At 48.4% G+C, this 15,131-nt stretch overlaps 1 protein-coding gene across 1 annotated transcript in view; it reads right to left on the reverse strand.

Annotated features, from left to right (window-relative positions):
- Positions 1-7,063: 7,063 nt before the first annotated feature.
- Positions 7,064-15,131, reverse strand: part of LOC139052136 (uncharacterized) — a 39,895-nt gene continuing 31,827 nt past the window's right edge. Inside the window, exons 3-4 of the mRNA XM_070529230.1 lie at positions 8,285-8,428; positions 7,064-7,289 (exon numbers count right to left, since the gene is read on the reverse strand). Coding sequence (XP_070385331.1) covers positions 7,212-7,289; positions 8,285-8,428 — 222 coding nt within the window. The 3' untranslated portion in view covers positions 7,064-7,211. The remainder of the gene's footprint in view (positions 7,290-8,284; positions 8,429-15,131) is intronic.

Below are 15,131 nucleotides of genomic sequence, written 5' to 3' on the forward strand. Positions count from 1 at the left end.
TATTTTGCGTCAGAAAGTATAGTTCATGTACGTTGTGTTAGGCAGGAGACAAAACGGACATCTTTCCGTATTGCAACAAGCACTGCAGCTGTTTAAGACGCTTTGTGGTCCAATTTGTATTGGTGGGATATGTCCAGCTGAGGGATCACCAAGGCGGCGGTCGATGCGCATAAAGTAACGGATCCGTCTGGGTATACGTGCACAGAGCCATCGTGGGGTAGCCAAATAAGCCAAAGTGAGATGCTTAGGCTCAGTTGAAGGAATACTCGACTTCTTTGAAATCCCTAGTATGTGAAGCTGCACCTGTGGCCTATGCAGTGTCCACGATGGTACTTCAGAGGTGCGGAAGGTGAGAAGCCTCAAGGAATTATATCCCTGTGTCTAGTGAGACATATTGAGTAGTTGCAGCTTGGAAGCTCTCATTGAATTGAAGACAAGGGATGGTGTGTGTCGATTCAGCAGTCGGAGGGGAACTCGAACTGGCTCACAAGACAATTAAACTTTACATGGATCGGTCCGTGATACTACTATGCTGCTGGAAGTCGGTGTACGCCGTGGCAGGCCTAGGCATGTTGGCAGCACTTCGGCCTGAAAGCTTTGCAACGACCGGAGACAAGTTGAACGTATATTGAAAAAGCAAAGGCGTGGTGTATGGTACGCAGCCCACAAACTCAATTGAATTGCCAGCGCTAGATTGACACGGACAGGAACGATGATAGGACGTGCGCTAATTATCAACTGAATTTTGATTAAGAACAGCGCGGTACTTATACCGGCTCAAACAAGTGTCAATCATCGCACGCGCAACCCAACATTTTCCAGATAGGCAGTTTCCTTTCTTAGAGTAATCGAGGGAGCGCTGATGCACTTAGCACCTTTTGCAATTAGGCTTGCGTCTACAATTTTGCTCGCATTTATATTTGCCTTTCTAAACCAACTACACAATCATTAAACAGTGGTTTACACCCACAATCATCACAATGCACGGAGGCATGTCCATCCCGATAACAGGTCAGTTTTTGCTTGTGTTCCCCTAGCCTGTCATTGAGGCATCTGCCTGTCTGCCCTATGTACACTTTGCCGCACGAGACAAGCAGACAGACAGATGCCTGGTGTTCACGTCGATTATTCGCTTGCCTCCAGCAGCATTTCTCATGGGGCGGCCTTTTTAAGACGAAAACCTTTATAGGCTCATGGTGAATATTGAGTCAGCAAACCTGACCGCCGGAGTGTACGCCGAAGCGTCAACACGGCATATGAAGACAGATCAAAGACAGATTAAAGAATAAAAAATTATTGAAAGTGAGAGTTAGTGAATGATAACATTATGATAGAGATTGGTAGAGGTTAATAATGACTAGCAATGACTACTAATGACTCCGAAATTACCAATATGTCTAACAACGGCTTGTAATGAGTAGAATTGATTATAAATGACTAGAAATGCCTAGTAATTAGTATTAATGGCTAAAATGACTACTAATAACTTGTAACGACTACTAGCGGCTACGACATGACGAATATGCTAAGAATATGCTATGCTCTCTTGCTAAGATTTTTGAATGGTGTGAAACGTGGGACATGAAACTTAACACAGATAAGACCGTCTTTCTTCGCTTCTCTCGCAAAAAAGCTCCGCTTTCTTTTAACTACAGACTTGGTTCGTCACCTTTGCTGGAAGAAACTAAATATAAGTATTTGGGTGTCACACTAACTAATACTTTATCATGGAATTTACATATAGATAACATCTGTTCTTCCGCATTCCGTAAACTGTACTTTTTAAGACATAAGCTAAGAAGTTCTCCCCCTAGCGTAAAATTACTTGCTTACAATTCACTAATTAGACCTAAACTTGAATATGCATGCGTTGTCTGGGACCCATTTAATAAACACAATATCACCCGCCTAGAAAAGGTACAGAGAAAAGCTGTAAGGTTTATTTACTCTAAATTTTCCCCGTATGACTCACCCTCTGAATTAATGCAGACTAACGGTATACAATGTCTTGAACAACGAAGAAAAAATTTACGTTTGCAATTTCTTTTCTTGCTTTGGAATAACTATCTAGCTATTAACCCTTCTCCATATCTGTCGCTTTCAACGTCAAGGCATACACGCCACCGTCATCCTAATTCCCTGACACCGTATTTTGCGCGAACAGATTTATTCAAATTTTCTTTTTTCCCTCGCACGGTAACCGATTGGAATGATTCCTTATTGCCTTTCGCCACACTTTGATGTTGCTTTATCTTTGTTATTATTGTTTATTGTTTTGTTGTCATTTGGCCCACCCTGCTTGGACCTGTACAAGGTTTGCAGTATTGAATAAAAAAAAATGTCTGAAAAAACTGATTACAAGTGACCAAAAATGCTTAGTAGTGAGCAGTAATCACTAATAATGACCAGCAATAACTATGAAATGACCAATATGTCTAACGACAAATTACAACGACTACCAAAATGGCTAAAACACTTAGTAATGACCAGTAATGACTAACCATGACTGAAATGAATTGTAATTACAAATAACTATGAGATGACCAATATGTCTAACGACGGCTTGTAATGACCACAATGAATTACAAATGACTAAGAATGCTTAGTAGTGAGCAGTAATGACTAATACACTCTACCATGACTGAAATTACTTTCATGGTAGAGTGTATAAGCGCGACTGCACGAGGACGTAGGAAGAAACAGATACACAGACGCAGCGCTTCTGCATTAAGTGAAAAAGAAATAAATTATGGGGTTTTACCGTGCCGAAATCACTTTCTGATTATGAGGCACACCGTAGTGGAGGACTCCGGATATTTCGACCGCATGGGGTTCTTTAACGGGAACCTAAATCTAAGTACACGGGTGTTTTCGCCCCCATCGAAATGCGGCCGCCGTGGCCGGGATTCGATGCCGCGACCTTGTACTCAGCAGCCTAACACCATAAGCACTGAGCAACCACGGAGGGTAGCGCTTCTGCATGATAGGTGAAGCGCTGTGTCTGTGTACCTCTTTCTTCCTACGCCCTCGTGCAGCCGCGCTTATACACTCTACCATGGATTCTAACCAAGTAGCCCGCCAACGTGTTTTAACCAATGAAATTACTTGTAATGACTAGTAATGAGTACAAAATTACCAATATGTCTAACGTCCGCTTGTAACAACTACAATTCATTAGAAATTATTAAAAATACTTAGTAGTGAGCAGTAATGACTAACCACTGTGTAATGACTGTATTGACTGTAATGACGGTAACCAAGCTGTTCGGACAGCAGTTTTAGATCAACTTGTTAAACTAACGTTACTCATTCAGAATTGCCTGCATCATTGCTAATTCTCTGCAGCAGCTGTCACAGGATAGAATTCTACAGTGGTATTGTCGGGGCCTAAACTCCAAGTTAGGAGAAATTAAAACCAAGCTTCAATACATTAAGCTACATGTATGCCACATACAGAATGGGGGTACAAGTACAACTCGCGAAGAGGATACCAAGTTAAAAACATCATGAGCGGTGCCACTTTTACACTGCTGAACCATCATGCTGTGGCTACCTGTGCTGTACCCGCAGTATCTAGAACAAACGCTCCAGACCTCACGTGGTGGTTGGGTCCTGGAATGCCGCAATGGCGGGTGGAACAAGATACATGGGGCAGTGATCATATGCCATTAATGATTGGTTTGCACAGAACGTGCATAAAGAAAATTCGACGACGAGTAACAGTCACACATTGGGATAAGTTTCGGGAATCATCGATTGATAAAGTACCCTCAGAGCCCTCAGAAATTCTTCCCGCTTTGCAAGAACTGCTACGGAGGAACACCACTGTAACCACAGTTGACGCGGAACAACCTCAACCGGACCTCACCCTTTTGCAACATTGGGCAAAGCGACGTCAGGCAGAATTGTATGCGTCGAGGAATCCTGATGCACCAGGTAGCCGTGCACGTGCTAACCATATAGCGGCGAAGGGGCGTCAGCACGAAAAGCAACTTTCTCGATGACAATGGTATGAGTGGTGCGAGAATCTTGAATCGGGCATTGGAAACAGAGCACTTTGGCGTACGTTCCGGTCAATGGAACGCGCTCATGAGGTTAGGTTAGGTTAGCGATGCAGAGTTTGCCACATCAATTTGCAGAACACGGTGCTAGAGCGTTTTTCCTGAAAGGCGATCAAGCGTCACCTATAAACTGCCCCGAAATTGATGAGTCTGGCACAACCTCCAAATCCGAAATATCCAGCCCTTTCAGCATGACCGAACTAATAGCGGCGATTGAAACTTCGAAGCAATGAACAACACCTGGTCCCGATGGTATTCCTTATGAGATTTTCAAGAACATGGAAGGAGCAGCTATCGACGCACTTCTTCAGGCTATTAATAAAGTATGGGAGACTGGAAACGTTCCACCTGATTGGAAGCATTCAATTGTTGTCGCGATTCCGAAACCAGTAAAGTCTCCAAATAGCCTGCAGTCTTTACGCCCAATTTCACTAAACTCAACTGTCTGCAAACTGGCTGAAAAGATGCTGGCCACACGAGTTTCCTGGTGGCTTGAAAGCCACGATAAATATCATCCTGCTCAAATTGGATTCCGTTCTTACTTGGGAACTGAAGACGGACTTTCTATGTTGTCAGACGATGTTGTACAGGTTTTTCCACACAGTCACGCTGTGCGCACGGTAATAGCAACAGACATAACGAAAGCTTATGACAATATAGACCATGGAATCATTATCCAACCTCATCGACCTGGGACTTCCACTGCAGGTGATAAGATTGATCTACTCATTCCTTCAGAATCGCACATGTGCGATTAGAGTAGATGGAAGGCAAGAAGGATACTTCACATCGAACAGAGGAGTCCCACAAGGTTCGGTTCTGGCTCCTCTTCTCGTCAACGTTGCTCTAATACCTCTAGCCTGGCAACTACATCGGTTTCCAGATGTGAGGTTCTTAATCTATGCGGATGATGTCACTTTGTGCTCCGTGCATAAAGATATATCTAGACAAACTCAACAGCTTCAAGAAGCCATTGATGTGCTGAACTACGCTCGGAAAGCAGGATTGCACATTTCCGCCCAAAAATCAAGCTATGTTGTGGTGGCCAACAAGAAAGGACGCACAAGAATCACGCAGCACCCCTTTACATTTGGACTCGGCGCAGTGACAATCCCTGAGGCTTCTGAGGTCTGCATACTAGGTGTCGATATTCACCAAACCGGCAGTGGTGCACACTGGCTCCGTAAAACCAGACAGAGTTCGACAAAAACACTTCACCTTATTCGTCGCATTGCCGCAAAAGCAGCTGGAGCTCGTACTGACGTAGCTCGACGGTTGGTGCGCGCAGTCTTGCAGCCACGAATTTTATATCAAGCACAATTTCAACGGCTGACTTTGGCACAGCTGGCACAGTTGGAGACGATTAATCGCGATGCTATGCGCACAATCACTGCACTGCTCCGCATCACTCCGATACCAACCTTACAGGAACATGCTCAGCTCAACACAATTGCAGAGCAAATTTTCCAACGTGAAAAAGCACGTGAAATAAAAAAGCTACTTATTCCGGCTGTCGCTGCGTTGCATGCTCATTTTCACCGCGGCTCTCGGATTGACAATCAGCCCTATCCAATGCATCCCTGGGAATTCACCAGCATCACAACTAATAAGCCAACGAAGTTACGACGCAGCGATGCAACAGGTATTATTGACGAACACAACATCGTCGATGCATCATGCGTTAACACCTGCAAAGTCTATACGGATGCTGCCATTCTCCAAGACGGCGGAAGGACATCATTCCTGAGTACTACGCATAATTTCATCAGCGGCCACCAGCGCTTTTTATCTACAGAAGCCAGCGCTCTAGTACTGGAACATCAAGCCATCCACGACGCTGTGCAAGATGCGACATCTAAGCTGCCTACCATCAAGCAACTAGATATCTTCACAGATTCTTTAGCGGCTATTCAGGAACTCAAGAAGGTTGATAAGGCGATGGAAATCTGCGAGAGAATACACACTATGAATAGTAAGACAGCTACTTGTGTCAAGGTACACTGGATTCAAGGCCATTCAGCGAACCCTCACAACATTGCTGCTGACCAGCAGGCACACTGCCCTCCTAACCCTGATCCTCCACCTATTCCCCTCCCGCCCCAACCCCGTAGCTCGCTGCGAGCCCGTAAAAATGTTCTCCGGCAGGACACACGCGCTCTTATCCCACCGTGTGTCTGCTCCCTCCCCTTTCACCTTATAGGGCGGAGGAAGTTGTGCTTAGGAGGCTTCGGGCCGGGGTGGCTATTACACCAGCTGTTGTCTCAAGGTGGAACTGCTAGCATTTACCACTGGGTGCTACGTGTCCATACTGCCCCGTTCCTGTGGTGGAATCAGATGCATACCACCTAATATGGACATGTACGGGTTTACAATCTGAACGCTCGCGTCTCCTACTGCAAGCCGGCCTCCGCTACAGTGTGACAACCAGCTATGACCGCTGGATACATGACAACAGATTCCACAAAACACTGCTTCATTTCATACGCAACACAGGCCTCACAGCACACATATAATACACGTATACGCTCCAAGAATTATGCCTGAAGGGCAAGCCTTTATTGCACTAAAAGAAATAATGACTAATAATGACTGAAATGGCTTGTAATTACTAATGACAACAAAATTACTGATGTGCAACAACGGCTTGTAATGACAATTGAATACAAATGACTCAGATGCTTATAGTAGTGAGCAGTAATGACTAATACTGACTGAAATAACTTGTAATGACTACTAAAAACTACGATATGACCAACATGTCTAACGACGGCTTGTAATGATCACAAATGGTTACAAATGAATAAAAGTGCTTACTAGTGAGCAGTAATGACAATAAGAAAGAAGAGAAAGAGAAGAGGCAAATAGAAAGAGGCGAATGATAACAGGAGGAAGAGTAGGCTTTCGCCGTTCACCTCTTACGAGAGATCTTAAAAGACCCTGTTATTTTTCTCGTCCCAGATTTGAAGATCTCTAGCATGGAAATAAAGACTGGGCATTACACATAGCGGAGGCATTAATATTTATTTTGCGCAAAGCAAGCATATAAATTCGACAAAGTTAAAATAAATTTAAAAATATATAAAGTATATGCTAGAGATCGGCGATTAAAAAGTCAAGCGATGCTTTCGCGAATCCGTCGCTAAACACCAGTTACATATCATTTAGAAAATCTTGTGATGTCCGTTTTTCTCCGGGCTCCTCCATAGATGTCTCCGTCTCCTCTTTGGCCTCATGAGAAGAAAAGGACAGAATTGGCAGGGTATTAATAATGAAACTGTATTCTTGAAAAGTTATAACGAAAAAAGAAACGATTGTCTAAAGCGAACGAAACGGCGACAACGAAACTTGTGCGGCTGCTGGAGGTTACGAACGCGCCGAAGGCATGAGTACCGGAGCCTGCATCTCAGTTATTGCACCTGCATCTCTCTCATGGTGCCCACAGTGGGCACCATGGGAAAGTTGCAGGTGCAATAACTGTGCCAAACAAAGCAATGGAAGGAACGGCTCCGGTACTCATGCCTTCGGCGCGTTCGTAACCTCCAGCAGCCGCGGGCACTTCTACAACTAGCATGTGTATACCACCTGAAATATACTGAAAGGAGGGACACTAAATGAAGCAACGTAATTACCTATAGGCTTTGGTGTTATCGATAATACTACGAAGTGAGTAGTGGCATCGGTACCACGATATGAAAGTTATTACAGGGCGCAGCTCCACTCCTGTAACGAACGTTGAAGTCCAACCTCGTAACCCAGCAAACGAGCACAGCTAAGGATCAGTACGAACGCGGAGCGCAATGTAAAATAAAAGACGCTGATAGGGAAGATAGCGCGAGGAGGAAAGCGCAGGAGGACGGTGCAGCGGAAGCATGAGGCAAGAAGCGGAGGAGGAAGGTACAGTGAAAATGCGAGAAGAAAAGCATAGTGGAGTGCACGGCGGGTTTTGTGGCGACTATGAATACCAGATGGCGCCATGTCATCCAGAGTTCCTCCATATTTGTTGCAAGTCCTAATAGCATTTTTTTAGAACAGTGAGCGTTATTGAGTGTGTTTGCAAAGTAGAAAGAAGAGGGATATTAACGGGAAAGGAATGAAAAGTCGAGGTGCAAGAGGTGTCGCGTAATTCACTGACCGAAATTCGGGGTAATTGCTTAGTGCAGGAGCCGACTAAAGTTATCGACCTGCAGGTGCATACAGTGTGAGCTTTTAGTGCTGATACATACCAGGCCAAGAAACTTCCTTAACGTTCTTCCAGCCCATGTTGGTGGTTTGAGGTGCATCCGGGCTGAATACAGGGCTGGTGGTGGCGTCGCTGTCCCCACGCCCCAGAATTCCTCGGTGAGGGCCGCCGGGAAGGAAACATGTTGCTGTGAAGGTGCAGGAAAAAAATAAGAGCGTCCCCCTTGCTCGCGATTTGGAGTCGAAAAATAAGCCGTCCCATTGTAGTTGCCATGTGTTATCGTAGATACAGAGGGCGTTTCAGAAGATATGGTTGAAAGTACAAGAAAGTAATGAAATAAGCTGTTTCCTCCGATATTGTCAACGTCTATCAGTAGGTTTTTTTGCTTACATTTTAAAAATTACACTACACTCGTATTGCCTTTAGACTTCTAGTGCCCCTTACCAAATAGCAATTACGCTCAGCGGTGGGGGAGCTCGACGCCCCCTGTAAATGAATGCTCGCGCCTTTGGGCTGACTCTAATTGCTGTCGCTCTTGGACAACTCCGCTAACTTTTGCTGCGTGTTAACTAAGGTGGACGGCGTCAGCCGTGCACGCAGGAGCCTCGAAGGAAGGAACTTCACTCGTTGGGATCCGTTTCGAGACTGGTTTATTTACAAAAGATATTGAAGAAAGAAGAAGGGAAAGGTAGAAGAAACACAAAGTCCACGTTCTCTTTTGGCCGCACCGAGGCCTTCGTCCTTGTCGGGGGTGCCCGCGCCTCACACTGAGTGGGCGGTTCGCCGAAAAGGCGGTAGAACGGATCAGGCTGTTGGTAGATGCGCCGGCCGGCACGTGCTGCAGTGGGGCGCCTCTCGCCGTTCGCCGGCTCCCTCTTTCTTTTGTGTCGTCGGTCCCCCAACCACGGGTGCAACAGTGTTTGCTGCTCGTTTGCGACTTTCAACATCCTCCCCCGCAATGAGCGCCGGCTCATTCCCGGCGACCATTGTTAGCACAGGCTGGCGCCTCACTGAGCTCGAGTGGGTACAAGGCTTGTACGGGTCGTCGCAGTAGATCCTTCGGGAGAAGGATCTTGCAAGCACGTATTCGGCCATCTCTTCCTGGAAAAGTCTGCAAAACACGACACATTTTCCACATCTGGCGTGGAGCCCGATCATCCCCGAGGAGAACTATGTCTCCCTCACCGATGCCTCTTCCTCTGCCTGGCTTTGTAACATGCGCTGAGCGAAGCTGCAGTAGGTGTTCGCGTCTCCACCATTTCCAGAATGAGTCAACAAGCCTGGCGCGTCTCTTCCATAGGCGTGTTAGTGTCTGTGCTGACGATTTGACTTCGGTGGTCTCTCGGAAGGGAGGCAAGCTCGTTAGCCTGCGACCGACTAGGAAATGTGCTGGAGTCAAGGGCATAAGCTCCCCCGCATCCGAAGAGACGAAAGTCAACGGACGAGAATTTACGGTCGCCTCGACTTGGGTTAGAACCGTGGAGAGGCTGTCATGGTCAAGGCAGCTCCTTCCGAGCACTCTGCGAAGGGTGGCCTTCACGGTTCTCACCATTCTCTCCCAAAAGCCACCCCACCACGCCGCTTTCTCAACAATAAATTTCCAATTGATATTTTGTGCACTAAAAAGGACTGGACCTCGCTTCCCTTTATGGCGTGGAACATCTGGTTCAGATCTTTAGATGCCCGTTTAAATGTCAATGCGTTGTCGGACAGAACCGTCTTGCAGATTCCCCTCCTTGACACAAATCTCTTAAACGCCATCAGAAATGACTTCGCCGAGAGGTCACTAACAAGCTCCAGGTGAACGGCTCGTGTTGTCGCACAAGTAAACAAAGCAACATAAGCTTTGTGTTCGGAGTGTTCGGACCCGCTATCATTGTAGAATATGGGCCCCGCAAAGTCGATACCCGTCGTCTAAAATGGCTAGGCCTGGGTCACTCTGTAGGGGGGAAGCGGTGCAGTGGGCTCTTGTGCAGCTCGACAACTCTGCCTCTGGCACGGAAGACAGCGTCGAATGACCGATTTGATGGTCTGTCTGCCTCGAATAATCCAGTAGCGTTCTCGAAGTTGGGATAACGTGTCCCGTACTCCGGCGTGCAGTAGGCGTCTATGCTCCCAAGAAATGAGCAAGCGTGTGAACGGATGAGGCGGTGATAATATTACGGGATGCCTAGCGCTTTCTTCTGCTGTGCTGTACTGAAGCCGCCCGCCAACTCTCATTATACCGTCGGCGTCCAAGAATGGGTTAAACGCTATTACCGACGATGCCCGGTCGAGTGGTCTGGCGGCACGCAGCGCGCAAACATCGTTGCCGAACGCATCTAATTGACAGGTTCTTTGCCAAAGCTTTTCCGCGTCGGCTACCTCTTCAGCCGTCACCTCGCCCGTAAGTTTCGACCGGCCTCGGCAGTTTAGAATGAAACGCCTCACCCACGCTGTTACGCGGAGCACTCTCGTTAGTGAGCTATGGTCTTCCAGGTTCATTAGTGGTTCCGGTGTGCTCTCTGTGATGGTGTGAAGAATATGGACCGCTCGCTCTTCAGCCATGCAAAGCTCGCCCTCCCGGATATCTGGTACCGCAATGACTCGCTCTTCCCTTTTAAGCCACTCCGGGCCTGTCCACCAGTCCTTGCGTCCGACTAGCTCCGCAGGCAATATGCCACGGGTAAACAAGTCCGCCGAGTTCTCTTTGCCAGGACAATGTTGCCATACAGTTGGGTCTGTTAGCGTTTGAATTTCCTGCACTCGATTGCAAATGAAGGGTTTCCACCTTTGCGCAGAACTCCTGATCCAACTGAGTGCGACAGTTGAGTCTGTCCAACAGTGCACGGAAATGCCGTCTACGTTCAATTGTTTTGTAAGGTAGCCTGCGAGCCGTGCACCAATCAGCGCTCCCATCAGCTCTAGCCGCGGCAGTGACAGTCGCTTCAGTGGAGCGACTCTGGCCCTTGCCATTAATGGTGCTATGGTTATTTCACCCTCTTCATTTTGCGCCTTGATGTAGGCCACTGCACCGTATGCTTTCGGGCTAGCGTCACAAAATACGTTCAGCTCAGATTTCGTTCGGGCATGTCTTAGGTTACTAGCCAATATTCTTGGGACTGATATCTGCCGAAGTTGAGGAAGCTGTTGGCACCATTTATCCCATGTCTCCTGTAAATCTGAAGGAAGCCTTTCGTCCCACGCTGTACCCCGCTCCTAGAGGCTCTGGAACATGATCTTCGCCGTGATGGTAATGGCCGAGAGAAAGCCAAATGGGTCAAAAATGCGCGCCGAGGCCTGTAATATGAATCCCTTCGTGTCCTGCCGACTTGCCAAAAATCCAATCAGGGCGGTCTTCTCAAAAACGAATTCGTCTGTGTCAGGCCTCCACTCTACACCGAGAATCTTTGTGGGGCCGAGCTCCGGTAGAGTTTTTTGGGCGCTTTCAGTCTCGGCAAACGATGCAATCAGTTCTGGGTAGTTTGATCGCCATTTCCTGAGGTTCATACCTGCAGCCTTGAGTATAGACTGCGATTCCCTGATTATGCGCTCTGCCTCTTCTACACTGTCGGCACCAGTAACCAAGTCATCTACATACAGGTTGTCACTCAGGATCTTAGCGGTGCGAGCAAATTTCTCCTGTACCGTTTTGAGATGATGGCTTAAGGTAGCTGCGAGGAGGAACGGGCTACATGTAACGCCGAGTGGCACCCTGGTCATGCGGTACTCTTTGATTGGAGGGAGTACGTCGCCCTGCCTTGGTGTACTTTGATACCACAAAAAGCGGACAGCGTCGCGTTCACCCTCTGCAAGCTCGATTTGAAGGAAAGCCTTTTCTATATCGGACATTATGGCCACATTATGAACTTGGAATCGAATCAGAATGTCCGCTAGGTTTGGATTTAGGTTAGGTCCTGCGAAGAGGACGTCGTTCAGTGACAGCTTTCTCACCGCTTTGGAGGAGGCATCGAATACGACTCTCAACTTGGTAGTTTCGCTGCCAGGCCGGACAACACCTCGGTGTGGCAAGTCGTAAATGGGCCCCAGCGGGGACTCACCCAGTTCGTTTGCTTCCTCGGCGTGTCCAGCTTGCAGGTAGTTCCTGATTGCCTGATCGTAGTCTAGAATGGTATCTTCATGTCGCAGCAGCTTCGCCGTTAAGGAGTGAAGTCTGTGCGATGCTATGCTCTTGTTGTCTGTTAAGTCTGACGCGTTTTCTTTCCATGGGACAGCTACTTGGTATCTACCGTTCTTCTGGGTGATGGTTTCTTCAAAGGCCCGAAGAACGCTGTCGTCTTTGGTGGTCAGCTGTGCATCGTCGACGATCCCAAGGTGCTCCAGATCCCAGAATGACTTCAGTTGACGAGAAATTTCGCCGGGTTCTGGGGTCACACCTACCCGCATCACTCCGGTGCTTGTTAGAAAGGTTGCGACGGACGATGTAGACTCTGTGCCATGCAATGTCCATCCAAACGCAGTCTCCATGGCCACGAGCTTCTCACCGAGGCGCTTGACATTTCCTGTTGCTATATCCCAGTAGTGATCGGCCCCGATAAGCAGCTCAACTCCAACACCAGGATGGTAGCCGTCAGGCAAGGTGTCAGCAAGCTGGAGATCTTGTTCACGAGCGATGCTAGCCATGGAGTCGTCAGGTGGTGGGAGGAGGTCTCCGCAGATCTCGGGCACCTCTAATGCTTCGATCCGGACTCTGGTGTTGTTGCGCCAGTTTCGCAGCCAGCATTCTACACGATTACACCTTCTTTCTTCAGACGGTCTCTTGCTTCCGAAGGCGTAGATAGCTAGCTTCTCCCCTCCTATGACGTGAAGATTAAGGCGCCGGGAAACCTCCTGTCGTACAAACGTTCTCTGGCTGCCACCGTCAAGCAGCATTCTCACCACAGCGCTCTTGTGCTGGCCTTCCGCATACGCTCATGCAGTCTGTAGAAGCACACGGGTCTTTCCCAGTGCTGGTCCCACCTGAAGCGACGATTGTAGTGTTGTCTCTGCTGGTGCAGCATCTCCGATTGAAGGAGGGCGTGTCGGTCTTTGATTGAGCTCGCAGACGCCAGTTCCATGTCGTCCAGAGCATTTGGCACACTTCAGCCACCTTGCAGTTCTGCACTCAGCGGCACGGTGATTCTTTTTCGCACACTTGTAACAGCGCCTCTCTTTTGAGATCACCTCCTTCTTCTTGCCCATGGGCACGGGGGCGACACAGTTCGCTGGTTGATGCCCTTCTGCACCACAAAATGCACATTGCGCCTCGCCATCGGTTACGCTGAGGACAGACGCCGATGGGTTTTGAGGACGAGCGTCCCCTTTGATAGGTGCTTTCTGTCTGATAGCGCGTCCTGGTGCCCATGGCGTAGTGCACTCTGGGCTCTCTCTCTGCTCTCGACCTCCTCTCTTATGAAATCGAGGAAACCGAGAAGCTCGTCTTGGGGCGTTTCAGGTGAGGCGGCCTTTCGTCGGAAGTACGCCAAGCAAAGCTCACTTTGGATGCTTTTGCGAAGGATGGTGAGAAGCAGCGCTCCGTAGGTGCTCGACGACACTCCCAGCGCCTCTAGAATTCGGACTCCGGAGCGGATTTCGTCGTAGAGGGTCCTCAGCCTTTCGATGTCCCGCAGATCGTGCACTCGGCGGACGTCAAGCAAGCGCGACATGTGGTCCTCAATTATTACGTCCTCCTTCCCAAATCTATCAATGAGGGTCTTCACTGCGATGTCATAATTTCTATCGCTGATCGGCAACCCCTCTATGGCAGCGGCGGCTTTTCCAGTTAAGTAACTTGTTAGGTACTGGAACTTGGCTATTGCAGGCAGGGTGCTGTTCTTGTGTATAGTCGATTCAAATTGGTTCCAAAATTTCTGCCACGAGCGCAGGTCCCCGCTGAATTTTGCGATTTCCAACTTGGGTAACTTGGTGGTTGCTGATAGTGGCTGGGATGTCGCAGGTGGGATGGAACCAATGTGGTATACTTCCTGCTCTGATGCGTCACCTGTCACTGACGGAGTTGTTGACCGGCTCTCGTTGGCTGTCTGACTCCTGAGAGCTCTCTTGATCTTTGTTTTTATGGAGCAGATCTTCTCCGTGTATGCAGCGCAAGCTTCTAATTCTGGATCTAATTCTTGAAGATCTATCTTCTTTTCGATGCTCTCGTTAACAGATTTCAATTCATCTGCTTGTTCAAGGAGCAGGTCGAGGCGTTCCTCAAGCTCACCGACTTTGATGGTTGGCGATTGCAGTAGGTCGCTGGCCGCTGCGATGATTTTCTCGATTGCTTGTCGCAGGGCAGCTTGCTTCTTCTGCAGTCGTTCCATAGCGCTTTCGATGTCAGCAGGCGAAGTATTCCCGGGTTTCGGCACCAGAAAAATGTAAATCAATGCTCGCGCCTTTGGACTGACTCTAATTGCTGTCGCTCTTGGACGACTCCGCTAACTTTTGCTGCCTGTTAACTAAGGTGGACAGCGTCGGCCGAGCACGCAGGAGCCTCGAAGGAAGGAACTTCACTCGTTGGGATCCGTTTCGAGACTGGTTTATTTACAAAAGATGTTGAAGAAAGGAGAAGGGAAAGGGAGAAGAAACAAAAAGTCCACGTTCTCTTTTGGCCGCACCGAGGCCTTCGTCCTTGTCGGGGGCGCCCGCGCCTCGCACTGAGTGGGCGGTTCGCCGAAAAGCGGTGGAACGGATCAGGCTGTTGGTAGATGCGCCGGCCGGCACGTGCTGCAGTCGGGCGCCTCTCGTCCGTTCGCCGGCTCCCCCTTTCTTTTGTGTCGTCGAACCCCCAACCACGGGTGCAACAATGTTTGCTGCTCGTTTGCGACTTTCAACACCCCCTTCACGGAATCCGAAATCTGGGAGGTGCTGCAAACGCTCAACGGTCGCTCTGCACCGGGCCCGGATGGCAT

This window comes from Dermacentor albipictus, unplaced genomic scaffold (genome assembly GCF_038994185.2).
Source record: "Dermacentor albipictus isolate Rhodes 1998 colony unplaced genomic scaffold, USDA_Dalb.pri_finalv2 scaffold_19, whole genome shotgun sequence".
Lineage (NCBI taxonomy): Eukaryota > Metazoa > Arthropoda > Arachnida > Ixodida > Ixodidae > Dermacentor > Dermacentor albipictus.